Source organism: Cebus imitator, unplaced genomic scaffold (genome assembly GCF_001604975.1).
Source record: "Cebus imitator isolate Cc_AM_T3 unplaced genomic scaffold, Cebus_imitator-1.0 Scaffold5, whole genome shotgun sequence".
In the NCBI taxonomy this organism is placed as follows: domain Eukaryota; kingdom Metazoa; phylum Chordata; class Mammalia; order Primates; family Cebidae; genus Cebus; species Cebus imitator.
In genome coordinates this window covers 1,411,390-1,434,970 of record NW_016107320.1, presented here as the reverse complement: position 1 = coordinate 1,434,970, position 23,581 = coordinate 1,411,390, and the positions used below count along the sequence as shown (strand labels likewise).

The 23,581-nt window shown below is 32.4% G+C and overlaps 1 protein-coding gene and 1 non-coding gene across 2 annotated transcripts in view; one reads left to right on the top strand and one right to left on the bottom strand.

The window, feature by feature from the left end:
* Positions 1-23,581, bottom strand: part of SGCZ (sarcoglycan zeta) — a 1,190,199-nt gene that overhangs the window by 244,505 nt on the left and 922,113 nt on the right. The window contains exon 3 of the mRNA XM_017535477.2: positions 14,816-14,917. Within this exon, the coding sequence (XP_017390966.1) occupies positions 14,816-14,917 (102 nt within the window). The remainder of the gene's footprint in view (positions 1-14,815; positions 14,918-23,581) is intronic.
* LOC119472517 lies at positions 10,150-10,211 on the top strand. The gene has a single exon (XR_005201665.1). It is a non-coding gene; the product is annotated as a U7 small nuclear RNA (small nuclear RNA).

Below are 23,581 nucleotides of genomic sequence, written 5' to 3'. Positions count from 1 at the left end.
CTGCAACCTCTGCCTCCTGGATTCAAGGGATTCTCCTGCCTCAGTCTCCCAATTAGCTGGGATTATAGGCACACACCACTATGCCCAGCTAATTTTTGTAATTTTAGTAGAGACAGGGTTTTACCATGCTGTTCAGGCTGGACTGGAACTCCTGACCTCAGGTGATCCACCCACCTCGGCCTCCCAAAGTGTGTACAGACCTTTTTTTACATGTATTGATTAATTTACTTAACGTTTCATTTCAGGTGTAACGTATTCTCAAATTGTCCATTTCTTTAGCCAGTTCACCATTTCCCATTCTCAACTTTTTTATATCCTGAGCAATGTGTCATATTAAGACTGATGAAAATTACCTTTTACATTTTTTAAATAAGGGAAATGTTGCGGTGGTAGAAAAGTTGGAAAAACCAGAAGTAGCCAGCTTCAGAGTCTTAGGGCAGATCAAATTTCAGAAAAAGTGCCTTTGAAACTTGAGAATTTCAGAAAGAATATCCATGCCTGTGTACCCGCTGGAAAATCCTGGAACACACTTAAGGGTGTACTTGTCTGGGTTTGAGACTGCTGCTTTCTAGAATTTCTCAAATCAAACCAAACTGACCTAGTCACAGCTTCTTGGACGAACAATGTCTTTTTAAAAATGCTTTTATTTTTCTTACAAACATCAAGTGATTTTGAATTCCAATCCAATCTTTCTTCAAAGCCCTGTTCATAGTATTCCATATAGAAACATACAAGTAATTTATGGACAGTAATTTAGTGCAGAGGACCTGATTTCAAGTCAAAACCTTGTCACTACTTCCTGTTCAGATGCTCAGTTCCCAGGTCTGACTTCTATAGAAGAGTAACTTTAACAGACAAAAGCAACTTCATCAAGCACCACCATAGTTCCATAGCCATAAAAAACATAGAACAATATCATTCTGCAGCTTAAGTACTACCTTCCTGTCCCTGATTTTGTGTTATTTTTGGTACATGCTGCTGACAGAGGAATATGGGTGATGAGTCAGTTATATTTATATAGATAGGAGCGCAATACAGCTATAAAGCTCAGAAAATTCAAAGTTAGATCTCTTCATATCCTTTTGGAGTCTGTGTCTTCATAACTATGGAAAGAATATGATTACTATTTTTAGACAATAAAATTTCATTCTAAGATATAATTCACCCTTGTTTGTATTGGTAAAAACGTGTGAAACAAGAATAAAAGATCAGTAATAATGAGGTCAACTCTTACATAAGCAAAGGATTCTATTTGTCTAAAGTAACAGACAAGTATTTTTTCAAAGATTTAATTTATATTCATTGAATAAACGAATCATTTATTCACTCAATAAAGTAAATGTTCACTGAAATGTGTGTTTTTTTCTGTACGTAAATACACCGTAATAAAAAGTTTACAAAATTTCACTGGGCATTTACTATGTAAAAGTCAGTGTTGTATGATGTGATCAAAACATAGGATTGCTGCTCTACAGAATTTATACTTTTTGTATTTTATTTGAAATAGTGTTTTATATTATGCAGAATCCATTACATATGTGACAACTGAGACAAAATATCTTGCCACTAACATATTGAATGTGTTATTTTAGTAGCTATTAGCTGGGACAATGTTTTTCTGAAGCTGTTGATCATATATATGACAGGGTCATGAGATCAATTTAGTTGGTTGCAACAATTATTTATACATATATGTATGCATGTATTTATTTAAATTAGAATAGATGGGCTTGGCTAGATTGTATTTCATTAGAAATATTCAGAGTGCATAAAATGTGTTTCTTATTGCGGTTTATATTGAAAAAAGATTGAGAAACACTGAACTAGTGTAAGTGTTGCTAATTTTTTTTTGTGGTCTGCTCCTAGAGCATTAGAATTTTTTTAGTAAATCTTGCTCTTCATCATGACTTAGAGGATCCTATATTAGCAGTAGTCGGCCCACATATATGCAAATATGTGATTTTGGGATAGTGAAGAAGTGTTCTATTTGGAGAACAATTGCTTTTGCTTTCATTATAAGAAGTAATACTGATGGTGCATGTAATTCTAGCTACTTGGAAAACTGAAGTAGGAGGACTGCTTGAGGCCAGGAAGTTGAGGCTGCAGTGTGCTATAATCACACCTGTGAATAGCCACTGCACTCCATCTAGACAACATAGCTAGGCCATGTCTTTACAGAAAGAAGAGAAAGAGGAAGGAGAAGGAGGAAAAGAAGGAGGATGAGGAAAACGAAGGAAGAAGAGAAGAAGAGGAAGAAGAAAGGGAAAATGTGGAGAAGGAGGAGGATGAAAAAAGAGAAAAGGAGGAGAAGAGAAAGAGGAAGAAGAAGGGAAATAACACTGATACTATTTGAAATTCCTATTCCTATTCACTATAGAGTGGAATCAATATGATATGGCTCCATGTTTCTTTATGTAAGCAAAAAAACAATATATGTATGTGTATATGTATATATGTATATTTATACATATATATGCATGTATTTATTTAAATTAGAATAGATGGACTTGGCTAGGCTGTGTTTCATTAGAAATGCTCAGAGTGTATAAAATATGTTTTTTATTGTGGTTTGTATTTAAAATAGATTGAGAAACACTGAGCTAGTGTAAGTGTTGCTAATATATTTTTTGTGGTCTGTTTATATGTATATAAACAATGCATGAATGTATGTATGTATATGTATAATAATACAAAACACTGACCTCAAATGACTTCTGTATATATAAACAATATATGTATACATATATGTACATTATTATACATATATATGTATATATATGTATGTATACATGTATATGTATTAAACATATATACATAAACATATGTATATATTATACATATACATATACATGTATAATATACATATATGTACATTATTATACATATATATGTATATATATGTATGTATACATGTATATGTATTAAACATATATACATAAACATATGTATATATTATACATATACATATACATGTATAATATACATATATGTACATTATACATGTATATTATTATACATATTATACATATATTATGTTAACATTATATCAGAATACTATATATTATATAATTATATAATATATATTATTATATAATTATTTTATATATTATATATTATGTTAATATATATTATATTATAAATATTATACTATTATACATAATTAAACATCTATACATACATACATATATTGTTTGTAGATATATAATATATATAAAAATAGAGAGAGAGAGAGAGACAGAGACAGAGAGCCTAAATACCTATTTAAAGAAAAACTACACAGCACGGATCTCAAGAAAACTCTTAGAGTAAGTCAAGAATGTTTCCTGGAACAGGAATAATAATAGAATTCTATAGACATTCTCTTCACCTTCTTACAGGGAATTTCCCAGTGGTTAAGGACATAAGGATTAAAGATTGACAGACCTAGACTCGCATTCCTGCTCCACAAAGTTTTTGCAGGATATTCAGGTAAGTTATATAACTCTTCTGAGCCAAACTCTCTTTCACAGCTGTGGAATTCTGCCAATTAGAATTTCTCAACCAATTCTAATTGGTATGCTAATGTCTACTTCCTATGGAATGCTATTAGAACTGGTTGAGAATGTGTCCCAGGCTCTTCAGCAGTTAATATGTGAAAAGTAAATAATAATTGGTAACAGGAGCTATTCAAGATATAGTAAAACGTTTCTGTTACATAATTTTGTGTGCTATCCTAGAGCTGATTATTATTATTATTATTATTATTTTGAGAAAGGGACTCACTCTGTCTCCCAGGCTGGAGTGCATTGGTGCCATCTTGGCTCACTGCAGCCTCTGCCTCCAGAGTTTAAGTGATTCTCACATCTCAGCCTCAAGTGGCTGGCATTACAGGTGCAAGCCACCATACCCAGCTAATTTTTGTATTTTTTGGTAGCAACAGGGTTTCGTCATGTTGGCCAGGTTGGTTTCAAACCACTGACCTTAAATGATCTATCCACCTCAACCTCCCAAAGCTCTGGCTGGGATTACAGGCATAAGCAATGGTGATTGGCCAGGCTGATAACTCTTAACACTGAATAATATTATTATATTAGATGATTATAAGGCATTTAGATATATGTAATACTGACTAGATGTCAGTGTTACCCTTTTCTTAATATTTCGCTGTTTCAGATTCTCTGTAATAGGTTGTTATACACACACACACACACAAATCTGATACCTTACAGAATAGCAATCTGAGCTGATCATTATCTCTCATCTTTCTTGGGGAAAGACATAAATATAAGGTTATGTCATATTTGTGTGTGCATGTGTGTTTTGGTGGAGAGAAAGATGAAAAACCACAGATAATTCTAAATTTGTTTATAAAGGCAATTAAATTTCAGGTGATGAAGGAATCTTTATTTTTTGTAAGGCTTCAGCACTATCTGAAAGACCCCACCAGTGACACATAAGGGTGTAATCTCTAGAAAAATACACAGTAAGAAGAACTCCTTTTAAAGCTGCCCTAACATGCTTTTATGTTTGTTTGTTTGTTTTTAAGTCCACAGAATATCATACCTCTGCAACCAAGTTATTTAGCAACTTCAAACTGTCTCCCAGTTTTATTGAGGGTCTTCTACTATTGTTTTATTTTTTTCCCCACTCCTAACCTTGTCCAATGTGCTCAAACTATCCCATACTTTCTTCTAATGGTGCAGTCCAGCATTCTATCGACATAAATTGAAATAAAGATTTTATTTTCTGAAGAAAATGTAAAAAAGATATTTTGTAGACTGTGAATTGTTAAAAAGCAATGAATCAGCATTGAAAGATCTTGTTCCAGTCACAGTATTGACTTTTAGTTTGAATAATTTGAGGCAACTGAGTTGCCATCTATAAGACAATATTTTTTCATGTCTAACATTAGGGATTAAGTAAAGTAACATGAATAAAAATGCTCTGTAAACTGCATATTATAATGTTAAAAAGAATTTGAACTACAATCAGTAGGCATGTAAATAGTTTCAGTGTTTACATCAGTGGGTACCTGGGTTGGTTCAAGGGCATATCTGAGCCACATAAATTTGCATAAAGATTTAATTTACTTATGTTTGTGTTTACATATTTTCTTTAGCTTTTAATGGACCCAACTAAAGATGTCTGACTCTAAAAATATTAAAAAGCATTTCTTCATGCAAATGAGTGCTACCTTTTCTATGTTCACCACTGGATGTCTCTTAACCAGCAGGATGCATGCAACCCCTAGAAAGAGACTTGGATGAATTATTTGCAAATATTTGCAAAATGGAACAGAAAAAGGTTAAGTTCATCAAAATTGCAAACATTCAAGTCCCATTTTGTCGAATGCTGTTATAAATAATGTAAATATTTGCTATGGATTAATTATAATCATCTCTTTACAGGCAGAATGTAAAATGGACTTTTATGCAGATGAAGTTTAAAAGGAAGAAGTGACTTGAGATTTGAATTCTTGCTCACCTTGGAGTCCTGAAACTTTGGACACATTACTTATATTTCCTAAGTCTCCAGGTGACTCATCTGCAAAATGGGAATAAAATGATCTACTTTGTCCACCTGACAAGGTTGTTGTGAAATTAAATTCAAATCCAATTAAAGATTAACACATTATATTACATAGAAATAATTAACAACAACAAATATTTGTTTTTGATTGCCTTGCTGGAGGTTAGTGGCTGGGTAATAATTTGGTGACCAAAATAGACATGGCCCCAGGGTTATTTCTAGTTCAGCACTAAAAACTAAAATTTTTAGTTTGCTAACTAAAAATTTCAAACTCTAAAGATTATGAAGCAAATTGAAGGTGTATATAATGCAAGGATATAAGGGTAACAGACAGTCAAATCAAATGTTTAACCCATACACAATTTAATAGTAACTCACTTTTAAAACTACTTTTGAGTAAGAAGAAAATTGAAGTAAATATTATAAATTCTTTTTTTTTAATTTAATTTAATTTTTTTTTTGTTTTTATTTATTTATTTATTTCCATTTATTTATTTTATTGCATTTTAGGTTTTGGGATACATGTGAAGGACATGCAAAATTGTTGCATAGGTACACATGTGGCAGTGTGATTTGCTGCCTTCCTCCCCATCACCAATAAAAAAAGTAGAATGTCTTATTAGACACATGAGGTGTGGCCTAAACAGTTGGTATGAACTTCATGGCCTAAGATAGATATACTTGAAAGAGGAAATATTGAAAACAGAATATTCAAGAATTCAATTCAATAAACCAGAAAAATGACAATTGGTAAATATAAAAAAGAAAAGTAGACACAGGAATTTAAAAGGTAAAAATATTTAAGTGATTAAAACCTAAACTTGTTCTAAGTAAAAAGAAAAATATAATAGGAAGACAATTTACTGGTCAGAATGTTTAAATAAAAAAGAAGGGGAAACACACAAAGGCAACATGAGATATTAAATTATATATGTCTGTGTAAAGTGGATAATTTTGTATGAAAATAAATAATAAAAGCAAGTTCTATTGATTTGGAATATTAGAGAACAATTTTCATAGAAAAAAAATAGAAAATTAGTCACTTATTTTGCCTCAGAAGAGTCTCCATGACTAGGCAATTTCATGGTGAAATTAAATCATACCTTTAAAAACAAGTAATATTATGTTATTAAAATTGATGTATAGGACCAAAATTAGAGTCTCACAATGAATGGATTTAAGGAAATACTATGGGAAAAGTAAGAAAAATAAAGAAAATAAAATACATGGAGAAAAGATGTAAAACTGAATATATGCAATAATTCACAGTAAAATATTAGTAAACTTAATTCAACAGTTTAAGATTGCTACCTCATGAACAAGGAAAGTTCATCCCAATAATAAAATGATGCATCACCATTTATATATCTTTTCAGGTCATGCACTCAATACATTAAATAATAAAAATGATAAAAATCATCTTAATAGATATCTACAAAGTATGTGAAAAAATATAATATGCCTGACTATACTGTAATTTATAACATTTGTGCCTAACTAAACTATAATCAAGCTAACAGTAGAAGGAAGAATTTGCAGTCTCCATGTTACTTGACCTATCAGACACTCTTGTTCACTTTTTCAACCTGGAAACACTTTCTTATTTCTTCTATCTGCTTCCAGGATATCATATTCTTTTGGTATTTCGACCTATTTCACTGGGCTTTACCTCTTATACTGTGGCTGGCTCTTTCACTTCTTCTCAAACTCTTCAGTATTGGAGTACCCAGTGACTCATTCCACAGATATCTTATATTTCCCATCTATACTAATTTCCTCGGTGTATACGTATATATGTGTGTGTGTGTGTGTGTGTGTGTGTGTGTGTGTGTATGTGTGTATGCATATATATGTATCATGCTGGTGGCCATATGAGTCTAGATTTCATGTTGGAGGTGCAAGGCAAATATATATATATATATGTGTGTGTGTATACATGTACATACACACATATATGTATACACACAGACACACACACACACATATATATGACTGCACTTCCAACATGAAAGCTAGACTCATATGTCCACTACCATGATCATCTAATAGACAAAGTTAATAGCTCCACAACTGTGCTCCTAACCTACCACCACCCCTACATTCCCCATTCTTCCTTGTAGTGATTAGTGGCAATTGCTCAGACCAAAAATTCTTGATATCATGCTATATTTTCTTTTCTTCTTAACATCCCATATGCAACTATGTCATCAAATCCTTTGACTCTACTTTCAAATTATACTCTCCTTGACAATAATGCCCACCACATAGTGAGGATTAAATGAGCTAACATATGTAAAACATTTAGTGCAATGTTTAGCTGGGAATAAAAATAACGAAGAATAACATTCCTTGGGCTGGCTATTGTGGTAGGATTATACTGCTTTTATCTTATCTAGTAAGTATAACAATGTAGTCATTAAAATATGAGGCACGACTATGAACTTCATCTTGCAGATGATGAAACTAAAGCAAAGAGAGGTTAACTAAGTTACAAGTCATAACTGTTAAATGACAGAGCCAAGGTTTGAAACCAGTTATTGGACTCCAGAGTTGTAGTGTAATGCTGAATGTTAGCTATTAGTATTAAAAATCATTATATGCCATGTGAGCCACAGAAATAATTTGAAATACAATAAAATAATACAATTTCAAGAAATTGCCAATTTATATACACAATACCCCAAATAATAGCTTTTCTGTACAAGCACAAGGGTCTATAAAAAAAAGAATTGAAAATCTATTAATTTAGGCAATACAAAAGTTAAACAACTAACAGGAAATATGCAATGTTTATAGGGAAAAGGTTGTTAAGAAATGTTTCTGAACATCACAAAATAGGTGTTGAAAGAAATGAGAGAAGAGCCACGCTCCTAGATAGAAAGACTCAATATTATTAGATTGGTGCAAAAGTAACTCTGATTTTTGCCATATAATTGTGGTTCTGGCAAAACCCACAATTACTTTTGCACCAACCTATTATAAAGATGTCATCCTCCAAAAATTAAATGTAACCATAATCAAATTCACAACATAAAGTTTTATAAAACTTGACAGCTGATTATTAAGTTTATTTTCAAGAGAAAATACACAATAGGCAAAAGCTTTTCAAAAACAGCAAAAACAAAGAACTCACTCTACTAATTAGAAAAAAAGATTCTTAAAGCTAGACTTTGTGTTTCTTGCAAGTATATCAATAGTACAGCATAAAGTTGCTGGAAATAAATCTGTGTATGCTTGAGAATGCAGTGTATAAGACAGGTTGTATTTCAATTCGGTAATAAAAAATATGACCATTCTTATTATGGTATTGGGAACTATTGGTTGTCCAAAAGAAAGAAAAAAAGAAGGAAGAAGAAGGGTGGGAAGGAGGGCAAGGGGAAAGGAGAGGCATGGGAAGAAGAGAGAGAAGGGCAAGAAAAGAAAGAGATGGAGGAAGAAAGGATCCTACTTAATACCACACTTCAAACTCCAGAAAAGTTTTTCAAAATCTCTCTCACCATTTAACAATTACTTCTTCAAGTTTTTTTTTGAACAACAATTTTATAATATAAATTTATGGCATAAAATGAAAAAAGCAGAAGTCAAACAATAGAAAGAGATTATTTCAAAGCAGCATAGATCATGAATCCCTACCCTACCCTAACCCATATGTCCAGAAACATATTCATGAAACTCTAGCCCAAATAAACTATTCTGAATAAAGGAAAAGCAGATAGTAAGTAGTGAGTGATGGAAAAAGCTCCCAGGAATTGAGTACTATATACACCATTGGAAGTGTTCTACAGGACAGAAAGTGCAGCTAAGAATTATGGGATTAAAATCTATGGTTGATTGATGCAAATCATTTAGAAACACCTCAGAACTTCAGAAGAGACTGAACAGTCAGAGTCCGCCTTTCCCCTTCCAACTATAACCTCTCTAGCAAAACAAACAAAAGAGCTAGACAATAGTTCCCTACCTCCAATTGTAACTCACCAGGAGTTACAAACTAGGTAAGGAAAGTGCTGTAATCATTAACATTTAAACACTATTTTTAATTAAGCCAAACACATAGACAGTAAAACATGGTTATTAAATAAAAAGAAGATTGTAGACCAAAGGAAAATTCTGAGATTCACCATTATACATAAAATATATAAATTAGAGAAAGTGAGGGCAAAATTTATTTGGAAAAAAAATAAATGAATGGAATGCTTAAAATAACCTCTAGATGACAGTTACTTGTATTTAGAGAAAAAATATAAGGAGTTAAAATTTATTCATGAAATTATGATAGCTATGGGGAACAAAGATGATCCAACATAAGAATTACTGCTTTCTCTAAAGTAGAAGAAACAAATAAATAAAACTGAAAGCTATTAAGTGACAAAATAGGTAAAATTTCTCTGAAATGAAAAAAGTGAAATGGTAAAAATATAGAAGGCATCCAAGCAGAACATTCATGTCATCGAAAGGAGAAAAATACCAGGATGCCACAGGATTTCTTATGGCAATATTCAGTGCTTGGACTTAATAGAGAAATGTGTTCACAAATCTCAGGCAAGGAAGGCATGGACCATTAATAACACTCCCAGAAAAGAATAAAGGCAACAGTCAGACACCTGAAACATGAAATGTTTCAAGGATTAAAAAACCAACTAGCACTATTACAGTTCTTTTAGAATCTATCTAGCAAATTTTCTGGCTTTTCCTAGAAAATCCCCCATGCAGGGAAATAAAACAAATCAAAGCTAACAAACAAAACTAATTAAGAATACCAGGAAAGAAGGAATGATCTGGCTAATGAACTAAGAAATGGAAAATCCATAAGATAAAGAAGACTTGTGATGATGAGTACTGCAGCCATTATATGTAGAATGAAGATCAAAGACCAGAGGCAGTTAAAGTTGCAGAAGAACCAAATGTAAATATTGTGAATTCTGACAAAGTTAAAGTAATATAATTATCAACAAACTGGAAATGAAGAGAAGTGAGGACAAACTGGAGAGGAGCTAATCATCTTCAATTACACTGCAGGGAGTTAACAAAAGCTATCTGAAATTAAAACATGAAGCTAATGCATTCAGCTTCTTAATGGTATTTATAATCTTTTATTCTTAACCATGAAGACAAGTTTTATTTTTAAAAAGTTCTTATGATAAAGAAATATTTAAGTAAGTTCAGCCATTTTCTAATTTATTTTTCATTATTTTTTCTATAAAATTACATATATTAATTACAAACAGTCTTCATGTATCTATATATTTTATTCTTTTATTTGTGCAAATATATAATTATATAACTGTGGTATGTTCATGAAATGTTAACAGTTTTTTCTTTCTGAGTATAAATACTTTACAGTGGTTTGTGTTTTTTTTAAACTTGACTAATTACTGTAAAAGCATACACTTTATCTGCATAAAAAATCTAAATATAATATGATAATGATAACCATGTTAATAAAATGATTATGAAAGCCTTTAGATATCTATGTATATGAATTAGCTTGCACCAAAGAAAGAAACCTAAGCAGAGGAGATTTGCTGTGATACCTAAAAGAAACAGGTAAGGAGGTTAGCCTGTTGTGTAGTCAGGAAAGACATTTTCTGTGCTTGCCTTGCCCCATTGCTTTGTGTCTGAACTCCATAAAGAATAATTGAATATGCAAGCTGCAAAACTGGTGGAACCTAGAACTGGGTTAACATCACAGTGAAATGGACATGATGAGAAAAGCAGAGCCTTATTCAAACCTCTGCTAATACGGCTGTCCTGAGAACTCAAAACTTACTTGCTTAACTTTGGGCTTATCAGAATTTGAATTATCTGGTAGTAATTCCTCTGTCACCATTACCAGTCTGTGATGTAGGAAGCTGGGATCAGTGGCAGTGCTGAGGTACCACCTCAACTAAGAATCCTTGAACAGGAAACAAACAAACAAACCAAGAGGGCTGTTCAGTCCCTCTCAGATAAGAGGTTCTGAAAAACTACATGATGCAAATTTTGCTGGGTAGAAGAAGTTAAATGTATGTAATTTGACCACATTACTACTTTGGACTCATGGATCCCTGGGAAACACACTCCAATTAAGTTTTTTAAAAGTCTGAATACTAGATGTCCTAAATTCCTGATATTTTAAATGTTTTGACCTAAAGTTGGACTAAGGGCCTTGAAAATAGATGCAGAATGTTATCATCAATGCCTTTTATATAAACTAGCCCAAATTATACATCCTTTGATTTGTTCTTGTCTAAATAATATTATATATTTAACTTCACAAATGTTCTATGAGTAATCTTCTCTGAGGATAACATTAATTTTGAAAAATGCCAGATATAGGTGATGGGGAGGAAGGTAGCAAATCACACTGCCATGTGTGTGCCTATGCAACAATCTTGCATGTTCTTCACATGTACCCCCAAACCTAAAATGCGATTAAAATTTTTTTGAAAAATACATTGAATTCTAAGATATATCCTGGATACACTATGTTATGTTTTTCTATTTAGTTTTTTTAATAGACTACTTAGAAAAGGTTAATATTTGAAAAGCATGAAGAAGGGTGTAAATTGCTGAGTCTAATAATATAACTTTAAATGTCTGTAGGTATTTAGTGATGGGGAGAGGGTGGGCGGAGCTTGTAAAGTTGGTCCAGCCCATAGTTGATTAGGTTAGGTGACTAGATGTGTATCAATGGGCAACTACATTTTCTGTCCAATAAATCTCTTTATTATTTTTCCATGTGTAGGACTAAATGCCTGTACAACAAAGCAACTGTAAATAAGAAAATTCTGTATGTCAGAGTGGAATACTAGCTAGATTTAAAGAAGGCAACAGGATGGCATTAATGAGGTTAAACATACACAATCATACACAGAAATCAAAATTCTTGTACCCAGCACTTTTTTTTCTCTCAGCTTCATTGAATCTTCCAAAGTGGCTTTTAAACTTTCTAATAGATTTCCTTACCTTAGAAATATGGGAACTTTGGAATTTTATCATAAAATTGTTGAGTATATGAAAATGCATGAAAAGACTAAAATGTGTAACAGAATGTTTAAAATTAAAACTCTCATTTCTACTTTTGTTACTGAAATGGTTGTGTTCTTCCTTAACCTAAGAGTTAAACACTTTGGTAAGTTTCTACCAAACTCACTTAATAATGAACAAACTAAGGCTAAGAGAAATTGTGGCTACCTTTATGGAAGTAAATAGGCATTATGACATTCATGAACAAGTAAATCATAATGTGAGAGGTGCTTATAAAATATATTTTTCTCTTTATTTTAAATATTTATTTATTTATTTATCCAACTTATATTTTAGCTTCATAAGCTAGTTCAGCCACTGTGGAAAGCAGTCTGGAGATTTCTTACATATTTATTTTTGAAGTGTATGTGCAGAGAATTTTCAAAAAATACATGGGTCCCCTCCTATTTCTGTTCTTGCACCGGATTTCCTGTATGGCTACCAATGTTTCCACCTTTCCCGTGCTTCCTACTTACCGGGAGACAAACAATAGTGAGAGAAGACACAGGAGGACCTGCATCAGGGCTGGGGTGTGAAAGGAAGCACATATTCTTCAGTCAACACAGTAGGTTTTGGAAATGCTTGTGAACATGAAGTTAGCTTTCCCAGGGATGAAAATTAGGAATCGCAACTGGCTATAATGTGAGGGGACTCAACCCTCTATGGTCCATAGGTGGAATCCACACATATCCCTGCTTCTCAAGATAATCCTAATTTGCAACCTGTTTTTATGCTCTCAGAAATGAAGTATTTGGCTGAGAAGATAAATTCTACAACCTGCCTACTGTAGAGGGTTTCACAGTCATTTAAATTGGTTTCCAGCTAGCCACTACAAATGAACCCAAAGGACTTCAGAGGTAAATCATTTTTGCTGACCCTGGACTTGTCAATAGGATGCATTTTCAGAGAAGTTTTGGCCTATGCTTAGACTCACTTTCTTCCTATGGTAAGCAGCTTCTTGATTTCCATGTACAAGTTTTTATTCCTTCATATTTTAAATTATTTAATAGTGCCAAACACAAGAATTCAATAAATAACTGTCAAAGATGGTGACTTTAAATGAAAGTAAGACACTAATATATGTAAGCATGGTTTTGTTTTTTTCTCCTCTTCATAAAACAAAATGAAACAAAATAACTAAACTTTTTATTTTAAATTTAATACTTTTTAAAAGTTTAATTATGTAAGATCAGGTATTCATACATCTGTCTACTGTTTTACTTGTCTGGCAATATCTGGAAACTGAAGTAGTGTCAAAATAAAATTTCTAGTACCAGAATACAGTCAATACAGTACATTAGACAGCTGTATCAGTTTGCATATTTTAAAAGGAAATTTAAGATTGATATAGTTATCCTAATTAAATGTTTTATGAAAAACAATCCTTTGTTCTGTTTTCACTTTGATGCTTAAGGAAAAATAACTTAGATACAAATTATTCAAATTATGGCTCACTATGCAACCTATTTGCTAATCTTCTACATTGATTAAAATAGTAAAACATTATTTTAGTCTAAAATAGACTTTCACATTCAAGAAATAAGTATGACCTTTTTCCAACTTTTATTTAACACACTTTCCATTATTTCTAACTTAATAAACTTATTTCCACAAATATATATCCCTCAGGGAGATGTGTAATAGGTATGAAAAATTCTAGTAAGTTTGTTATAATCCAAGACTATTTACTACCTTCTGAGAGGTAATGTACATAAGCCAAAAAGAACATTAACTAAGCTACAATCTTAATTTTTAGCATGCTTCTAAGAGATAAAACACAGGTAGCACACGTGCACACACATATTTGAAGGATAAATATTCTGGCTTATTTTACATAATGTACATAGAAATACATTTAATTTCTACATTAAAATTCTTTGTCATCTCTTTTAGAAAATGCATGTCTATTAAAGCTGATATGATATATAATATGTTGAATTAAAAGCATTAATTCAAATCAGTGCCTTTTGGGAAAAATTACTTAAGACATATCAAATGCCCCCTTTGGATTTCCTATAACTTTATACTTTAATTTCCAGTGAAAATAGAGAGGCACACTTTATAGCGTAGCAAAAGTAATACTGCAGTTTAGTTCAAAATGGTTTTCTGTTTTGTCGGGTTGAAACTAACCTTCTTCACTAATTTTCAATTATTTTATAATTTTGATTTTTAAACATAGGTATTTAGCTTAAGGAAACTAAACACATGCTGAAGAGATAAGGGGATTCTGTCCTCCTATTTCAAGCTAAAAATATAACCTCTAAATTATCTTTTACAGTAAGCCAAAGCCAGTATCACATACCTTTCGAGAATGAATTTCTTTCACATACAATGGAAGTAGAAACTCAGATATACCTTCAAGTCGGATTCCCTTCTTGGTGACTCTCAGATTTCCCATACCATCCTACAAGCAATGAAATATAGTTCACTTTTAGGTTAATTGGAGAATGAATATCTGCCCATAATTTTCTTAGGCCTAAATTGAGAAAACAGTGAGCTCAAATCAGTGATGATTTAATGAAAATGAGATATTGAATCTACTTAATTAATGATTGCAGCAATTTGCATGCATATAGAGGGCTCTATTTAAAATGAAAAAGAAGATTTAAAGGACTGTGTCTTCTAGCTTTACCAGAGACTAGGATTTGCCCATGAATAAATCTTTTACTTTTTTCATGCATCAGTCAGTTCAACTATTTACTTTGTATGATACTTGCTACCTGACTGTTGGAAAGAACTTTGTTTGCAGAGAAGTCTAGTAATATTTTTATATTACAGTTATACAAATAACTAAAATATTCTGAATCACATTTGTACAATAATTTTCACAAGTAATTAATGATAGTCTGATATTAGTAAGTATTCAAACAATGAGTAGATGTATGTCAGATCCTTTCGAAAATAGCAGTTTATGAGAAAGGTAAAATGGGTACACAAATAATGCTTATGAGACAGAATAACATAACTAAACAGAGTGCTATTGGGAATTAAAGAAAGAGGATTTTATATCTGGCAAATAGTAAACAATTGCTCATGAAAGAGATTGATTACGATAAAGTCATTAAGAATGTGGATTTTCAACAGGGAAGGTCCCTGGAGGCTGGAACAAAATGAACATGCTGGCAACATTTAGGAAATAGCATGCCATCTGATCTTACTAACGTATGAGATTTCTATTTTTGAATATTGGGAGAGAAAGCAATGAGGAGTACATTTTGGGGACAGAGAAAGGAAAGCCATACATACAAAGCAAAGGAGAATGTAATTAAGTCAGATTCCAAGAGAAGACACTTTAAAAGTTCTTATATATTTCAATGGCTTGAAATGACTGGAGGCAGGCTTCAAGATTAATCTGGCAGAAGTACTGTTTAGGGCTGATACAGTATTACTAATATTGCATAACTTGGTAGTAGTTTGAAGAATGTGGTGGAAGAAAAATCTACAGACTTGTTGGCTAATTTTATGTGGAGACACGAAAAGGAAGAATTTTTTTTTCCCATTTATTTATTTTATTGCATTTTAGGTTTGGGGGTACATGTGAAGAACATGCAAGATTGTTGCATATGTACACACGTGGCGGTGTGATTTGCTGCCTTCCTCCCCATCACCTACATCTGGCATCTCTCCCCTTGCTATCTCTCCCCAGCTCCCCACCCCCCACTGTTCCTCCCCTATTTCCCCCCAACTGACCCCAGTGTGTAGTGCTCCCCTCCCTGCGTTCATGTGTTCTCATTGTTCAACACCCGCCTATGAGTGAGAACATGTGGTGTTTGATCTTCTGCTCTTCTGTCATGACTAAGCATGAATAAGAAAATATAATGATTTTAAAAACTGAAATAGTAAAATTTGTAAGCTCAATACCAAAGTAAATTTAGCTTTTCACTTTCTAACATTAAATCATCATGTAAAATTGGTTTATATATATATATATATATATATATAATTATACACATAACAATATATAATTGATCATACATAACCATATGTAATTGATCATATATATCATATATAATCATGTTAATTATGATTATACATAATCATATATTATATATACATGTACACACATATGTATATATGTGTGTATCTGTATATATATGTGTATATATGTACATACACACACACATACATATATATACACACACACATATATATAAACCAGCCCATCTGTAGAAAAGGATGGGGACATGACAATTGAGAAATATCTGAATCTATCATTATTGATAAGCAAGCCCAAGGTGGACAGATTTATATAAAACCAAGCAGAAATTCTTAGGTGATATCAGTGGGTTGGGAAAATATATTTTACATATTCAGGGATGTTGTGATCAGTATAAGAAGTAAGTTGAGGGAATATAATGGCCCAACCCCTCCAAAAAAGAAAGCCATTGAGGTAGTATTATGTAACACAATATTAGCAATAGAAAACATAGAAAAGTTTTGAAGGAGTAAAAATGAATTGGATTTAACTAAAAATTGAAGGACTTTTTAAATTTTTTAAAAATCCAGACTAAAGGATAATGACTACAGAGCAAGAGGAACATTTGGAGGTGGTGAGATTTGGATTGTCCTCTAGAAGGAGAAAATGAGGGATTTGGGTTGAATTAAAATTAGAATGAGAGTGAAGAAATTTGTTCTTTGAGGCAAGTGAAAAAGCTCAAAACTGATGTTGGAAATACCTTACAGGGAACCAATCCAAAATGAATAAATAAATGAATGAATGATTTCATGTGGAATTGAAGAGTTATTTAGATGAGAAAATACATATATTTCTGGCAGGATGATAACACATCCTGGTTTCTCTGAGACAGGGCTGATTTACACCAGTTTTATGGTGTTCTGTTAAATTTTAAAAACTGAAAAGTGGCTCAGATTTATACTTTTAATTACATTACTACCCAATTATTGGCTCTAATAAGTATGGTTTTACAGCACTGTGCTTATCTAAGAACAAAAACAGAATTAACAGTGAGAGAAACTCAAAAGTGAGGATTTGCTATACAGGAATGATAGAAAGTCTTAAAGATGTGGTATTCTTAAAGTGGCAAAAAAAAAAAGATGTTTTCATATGACTAACCATTACTTTTCTCATTGAGTCATGACAAGGAAAGTCAGAAGCTAGGTTGGGTTACCAAAACAATGCAGAGGCAAAAAATGGCAAATGGTGATAAACTAATGATGAAGTTCAATAGATGTTAAGAAATATGGGAATTATAATATGAAGACAGGTTTATCATCAGAAACTGTAATTTTGCATTTGGAGATCTTGAAGTTGAAAGCATTTTCAGACATGATAAGACCTACAGAACACCCCCAGTGGTGGAGGCAAATTTAAGAATACACAGAATTCTCTGGTATTCAGGAAGCTAGGAATATTAATTAGAACTTATAACATGACGTGGGGCTTTAAAACATTATTTTGTCAAAGAGGAAATTTCTCAACTAAATTTCACACAGTGACTGTCCATATTTTTTCTTAAATCCCTGCCAGAAGGAAATGTTCTGAAGTGCTCCCTGTAGAATTGTTACAGAAATATCTAATGTCACTGGAAGATTATCTCAGAGCAATGGAAACAAGTTCTAACACAATTGTAATTCCCATTTCAATATTAATACTAAAAAATGTTCTGATGAGATGATTGGAATTAGAGAACCAAGCACCCACAGTAAAGTGAGATATTTCTCATGATATACACATATTTGATGTTGGAGTTTTCAGTCTTGTGCTTTGTGTGTTTTCTTCTTATATTTTCTATTTAATATATGATTTCAAATATACAATTATATTTCATTTAAATTAGATAAAACAGAATTAGCCTCTGTAAATGTAGAACTGTTCTTATAATATCATGTCATGAATCTAACCACACTTCACTATGTCTATTTGTTTCTCCTTTTATTTTTTCCTGTCTTGTATGAAAAAAATGAATTTTCAAGTTTTTCATCTAGATGAAATTGTAAAATGTATAAAGCTGTATAACATATATAATCAACCTGACCCTCACACTCATACATTAAGTCCAGTAACGATTTATGAGTTGATGAAATCATCTGGTTTTCCTTCTGTAAGTGCATTAGAAATTGAATTTATTTTTACTGTCACTACAGTTTTCTGATTCATTTATTTTCTTGATCCCTTCAACAACTGAAAAAGAGAAAATGATTTTTTGATTTTCTGTTCAGGAAGACATTGTTACCAGAAGGTAACAAACTCAAATGTACTAGACCCAGACCTTGTCTTGGTTCTGCCACCTCCTCCTTTCCTTAAGTGTCAGCCACTTATCACTTTGTGTCTTAATTTTATAATCTGTAAAAGAAATAGTAGCATAATTTATGTGTCTATTTTAAAGATTACATGAGGATGTAGAAAGCTTAAAATAGTGCCTAATTTATGTCAAACTACTCAATAGTTTTAACTATAATTAACATTTTACTTAAAATTTTAGGTTTTGTCATGTATTATAAAAATTCATGTTATTTATTTTCAGAGAAATTATCTTCGAACTTCAGTACAATCTACATCAAACTTCATCGTCATTATAGTTATGATACTCTTGTTCATCATCCTGTAATGTCACACATTGCTATGGTTTGGATGTGTCCCCTCTAAAATTTAGGTGTTGAAACTTAAGGGCCAATGCGATAGTATTAAGAGGTGGAGTCTTTAAGAGGTGATTAGGCCAGGAGTGTTCCTCTTTTATAAATGGAATTAAGGCCTTTATAAAAGAGGTAAATGAGGCTTCATGTGGTGTTTAGACCTCTTGCTCCTCTGCCCTCCCCCAGGTAGGTCACAGCATTCCTTGCCTCTGGAGGGTGCAGCAACAATGTGTCAAATTGGAAGCAGACAGCACCCTTATTCAGAAAACAGAACTTGCTAGTGCCTTGATCTTGGACTTCCCAGCTTCCTAAACTGGAAGAAAGTATTTTCTGGATTTTTCTAAATTACCTAGTCTTAGGTATTTTGTTATAACAGCAAAAACTGACTAGGGCACATGTGATTTATCTAATTTTGACAGACAGTATAGTATCATTTTGGAAGGGGATATGAAATCAGACATTTTGGGTTTGAAACTTGACTTTTATATTTAGTGACTGTTGAGTTTGACATGTTATCTATCTAAACCTAAATGCGTATTTTATAAACATTAGACAAATAACAGTATTCTTCACAGGGATGCTGTATTAATTTAATGAGACATTATGTAAATGAATTAGTTTGGACCGAGTATATTTTTAATAATTATTCCCTTTACTTGTGGGTTATTGAAAATTAATATTTAAAAGTAGATTTAATTAGTATCTAATCAACACATTAAGAAATCAACTTTTCTTATTTTTATTTCTTCTTTTTCATTCCCAACGACACTATGACAGTTCAAGATCACGTTATCTCCAGCTTGGCGATTGCCACCTAACCGCTGCTTACATGGTTATTTAATTATTTTGGCATGATTCTTGCTCAAAAGCCCACGGTGTCATCTTAGCCTGAGTATAGATTTGTGTCCTCCATTTTGAATATTTACTGTCCTTTCTAATTAATCTGCTGTGATTATCATATTCATGTTTAGGGGAAATATTATAAAACAGACTCTTCCGCTGTGCCCCAACCCTCTCCTTTGGAAGGATTTTCTAGATTTGCTAAGTGTCTCCCCCAAACCTGTTTTCCTTTAGGTTTTTGTTGCTGTTGTTGTTTATTTGTTTTTGCTTTTTGTTCATCATCACACTCAACTTTTACTTCCAGTAAACTATACTGTTTCAGCTGTTTTTTTTTTTTAGAATGGCTCCATGTTTTGCCATCTAAATTTCTTGATCTGTGTGCATTCTAGCTGCTTGAAACAATTTTTCCCCCATTTCTTTTTAATGCTCTTACCCGTAATTCAACACCCTGTCCAAAGACTGCCATGGTTAATATCTTTGTCAAAAATAACATTGCTGTCTATTCTATATTTCCAAAATGCTATAGTAGTATTTCTTATAAAACATCATATTCTCATTCTAATTTTAGTTAACTGTGTATAGTTTTTATCTTTTCTTTAAAAGTTCATGATCAATCGTATTTCTTATTTATCTTCATGTTCAATTCCTTCATCTTGCATAATCCTTCCAACAGTGGATATAAAGTATGAAGTATGTGGTTAGTAAAATGTTTGATTATTGAATTGAACAGAATTTACTTCTTTACCTAAATAACAAAAAACTCCAAAACTATATTAATACCCTTGTAAAGATCACAATTACTAAAATTTATAGAATTTGCCTTTAGAAACTGAAAGTAACTTTTTTTTTTCTTTTTCTTTTTCTTTTTTTGTTTTTTGAGAAGGAGTCTCACTCTGTCATCAGACTGGATTGCAGTGGCAGGGTCTCAGCTCACGGCAACCTCTGCCTCCTGGGTTCAAGAGACTCTCCTGCCTCAGCCTCCCAAGTAACTGGGACTACAGGCAGGTGCCACCATGCCCAGCTAATTTTTATATTTTTAGTAAAGACAGGATTTCACCATGTTGGCCAGGATGGTCTCAATCTCTTGACCTTGTGATCCACCTGCCTCCACCTCCCAAAGTGCAGGGATTACAGGCGCGAGTGAAACTGCCTGACTGAAAAGAATTTATCATAATTTTCATTTGATTTTTTTTTTTTACAAAGTATAGGATTTTTTGTTGAGAAATACATTTTGGAATTTCTTTTGAGAAACAGACTTAATAACAAATTATAGGTCTGAATGTCAACAAAGAGAATATTGAGAGCCACAACATTTTAAATTTAAAATCCACAGTTAGAACTTTGCAATGATCTGATTGTAATTCACTCCCTCCTCAAAGTCATTAATGGCTTTAGGTTACCTGAAATTTGAGGTTTGTGATGGAGTAAAAATGGATGCACTCAGTAAACCCGATGAGGCTGCTCTGACAGTAGTGAGTTATCTCAACTGATTGTTCACAGTCAGTTACAGATCGAAATCTTTGTTCTACTCTCTCCCCCCTTTCACTACGGTACTTGAAAAGCCTTAAAATAAATACAGAAATTAATTCAATGAGACTACAAATAAGGAATCACCCAGAGTATTCAGTAAATCAATATATAAATGGTAAAATTATAACATTTAATTATATGCAACCAAATTATAAAATTTAGTTTGCAACAGTGTAGAATATGTAGATATATAGAATATACATATATATGTATACATGTGTGTGTGTGTGTATATATATATATATACACACACACACACATATATATATATATATATATATATATACACTGTGTATGTATATATATAACGATCACATGTATAGATAGGTATATATATATTTGTGTGTATGTACACACACACACACACACACACACACACACATCAAATGCTCACATATGGAAATGGAGAACAGACCATAGCTACTCAATCCAGTAGCAACACTTGGAACATATACACATTTTAAATATAATATTTTTTAAGGAAAAGTGTATTTTCCTATAGGCAATTGGAATCACTATCAGAAAAAATCAACTGGTGTAGCTCAGTCTAATATTAGTTACGTGATGCAGATTTCAATGTGCATGGAAACAACAATCCACTTTAACTGTAGGTTAAGGTTACCTGCTGGGAACCAAATCAGTGGTTATGGGAGGAGACGGAGACTTGCTATAAAAGAATACTATATAGAAAAGCCAAGGGTGCTATTATAAACAAATCATATTTCTGAACGGTAAATGGAGATAACTGAAAAGAGCCTCAGACATTTAACTTAAGGAAAATAATAAGCAATGGATTAATAATAATGTTTTGTGTTAAGATTGCCATCTGTACGTGGGTGATGGAAGGACTTCCATATGTTAATCTTTTAACAAGGCAATAAAGGCGAAATTTTCACTATTAGCATGCTTGTCTTTCCCAACTGTGCTTAACAGAATACCAGAATTAATAGATCTGGTGAAAAAAAAAGAGAGTTACTTTTTCAAATAAATTTAGAAAACCATTGCATGATATATTCCTACTCAGATATTCATAATACACATTACATTATTAACATTCTGATGAGTTTGGAGTGGAGAAGCATACTTTGTCTAATACAGAGGTCTCCTAACATTTGGCTCAATTGATCCTCCACTCACATAACCCACCTTTTGGAGTAGGTGAAATGATGTTCCCTTAAATACACCAGGAAAATACTGAATAAACTATTCAGATTTTACCAACTCTGAAGAAAGACCATTTAAAAAGGAGGTGTATTTTATTAGCATGGAGGCTCAAAAATAGAGGATTAAAGATTTACAAGCTCCTGTCTCCACAGATGTTTAGGGAGCCTGTATATAGTACCACTAAATTCTGTTCTAATGTGGCTTCCTAGCTAGTTTTAAATGCTGAACATGGCTAGAAATTGGATCTGCTTTATGGATGTCACTTCCTATTTCAGTAAAACATGAGAAAGGGATGTAATCCTTAGTACACATCTGTTTTTTTTTTTTTATTGCGAATATTTGCCTGTTACTATAATTTATATCCTAAAAGAAGAATCAGCTCTTGCCTTGAATGAAATCACATTTCTGGACCCTTAAGTTAAGGATAAGCCTTTGGAGTATGGTAGCCCTACCAAAGCATTCCTCAAGGTAAAGTCTTTTCTAAGAATTTCTTCTAGACTCATGAGACAACATCTTTGATTTCCACCCTAACTATGGCACTAAATAATAGCTGAGTTCATGTAGCACTTCAGCAGATATAGAGCCTATGGCACATCACAACAGCCCTTTAAAAGAGACATGTTTTTTCTTCATTTTATTCAAAACAGAAAATACACTAGGTTAAGTCAGTTTTGTACATCTAGTAAGCTATTCAGTCAGAACAGGAGTCCAGTTCTCTCACTCAGCCAAGGCAGGTACTATAGGTACAGAAAATATGTTACATTTATTGTATTATTTAATCCCAATATAGCTTCCCTAATAGTCTTCATTATTAGATATTTCTGAGTTAACTTGTATATCTTTTTTAAATTATTTGTGATTTTTTGTTTGTTTCCCTGATTCATTTACTAGTACAAATTTCTTATTTGGCTCAAATTTTCACTGTGGTATTCTGAAAAGA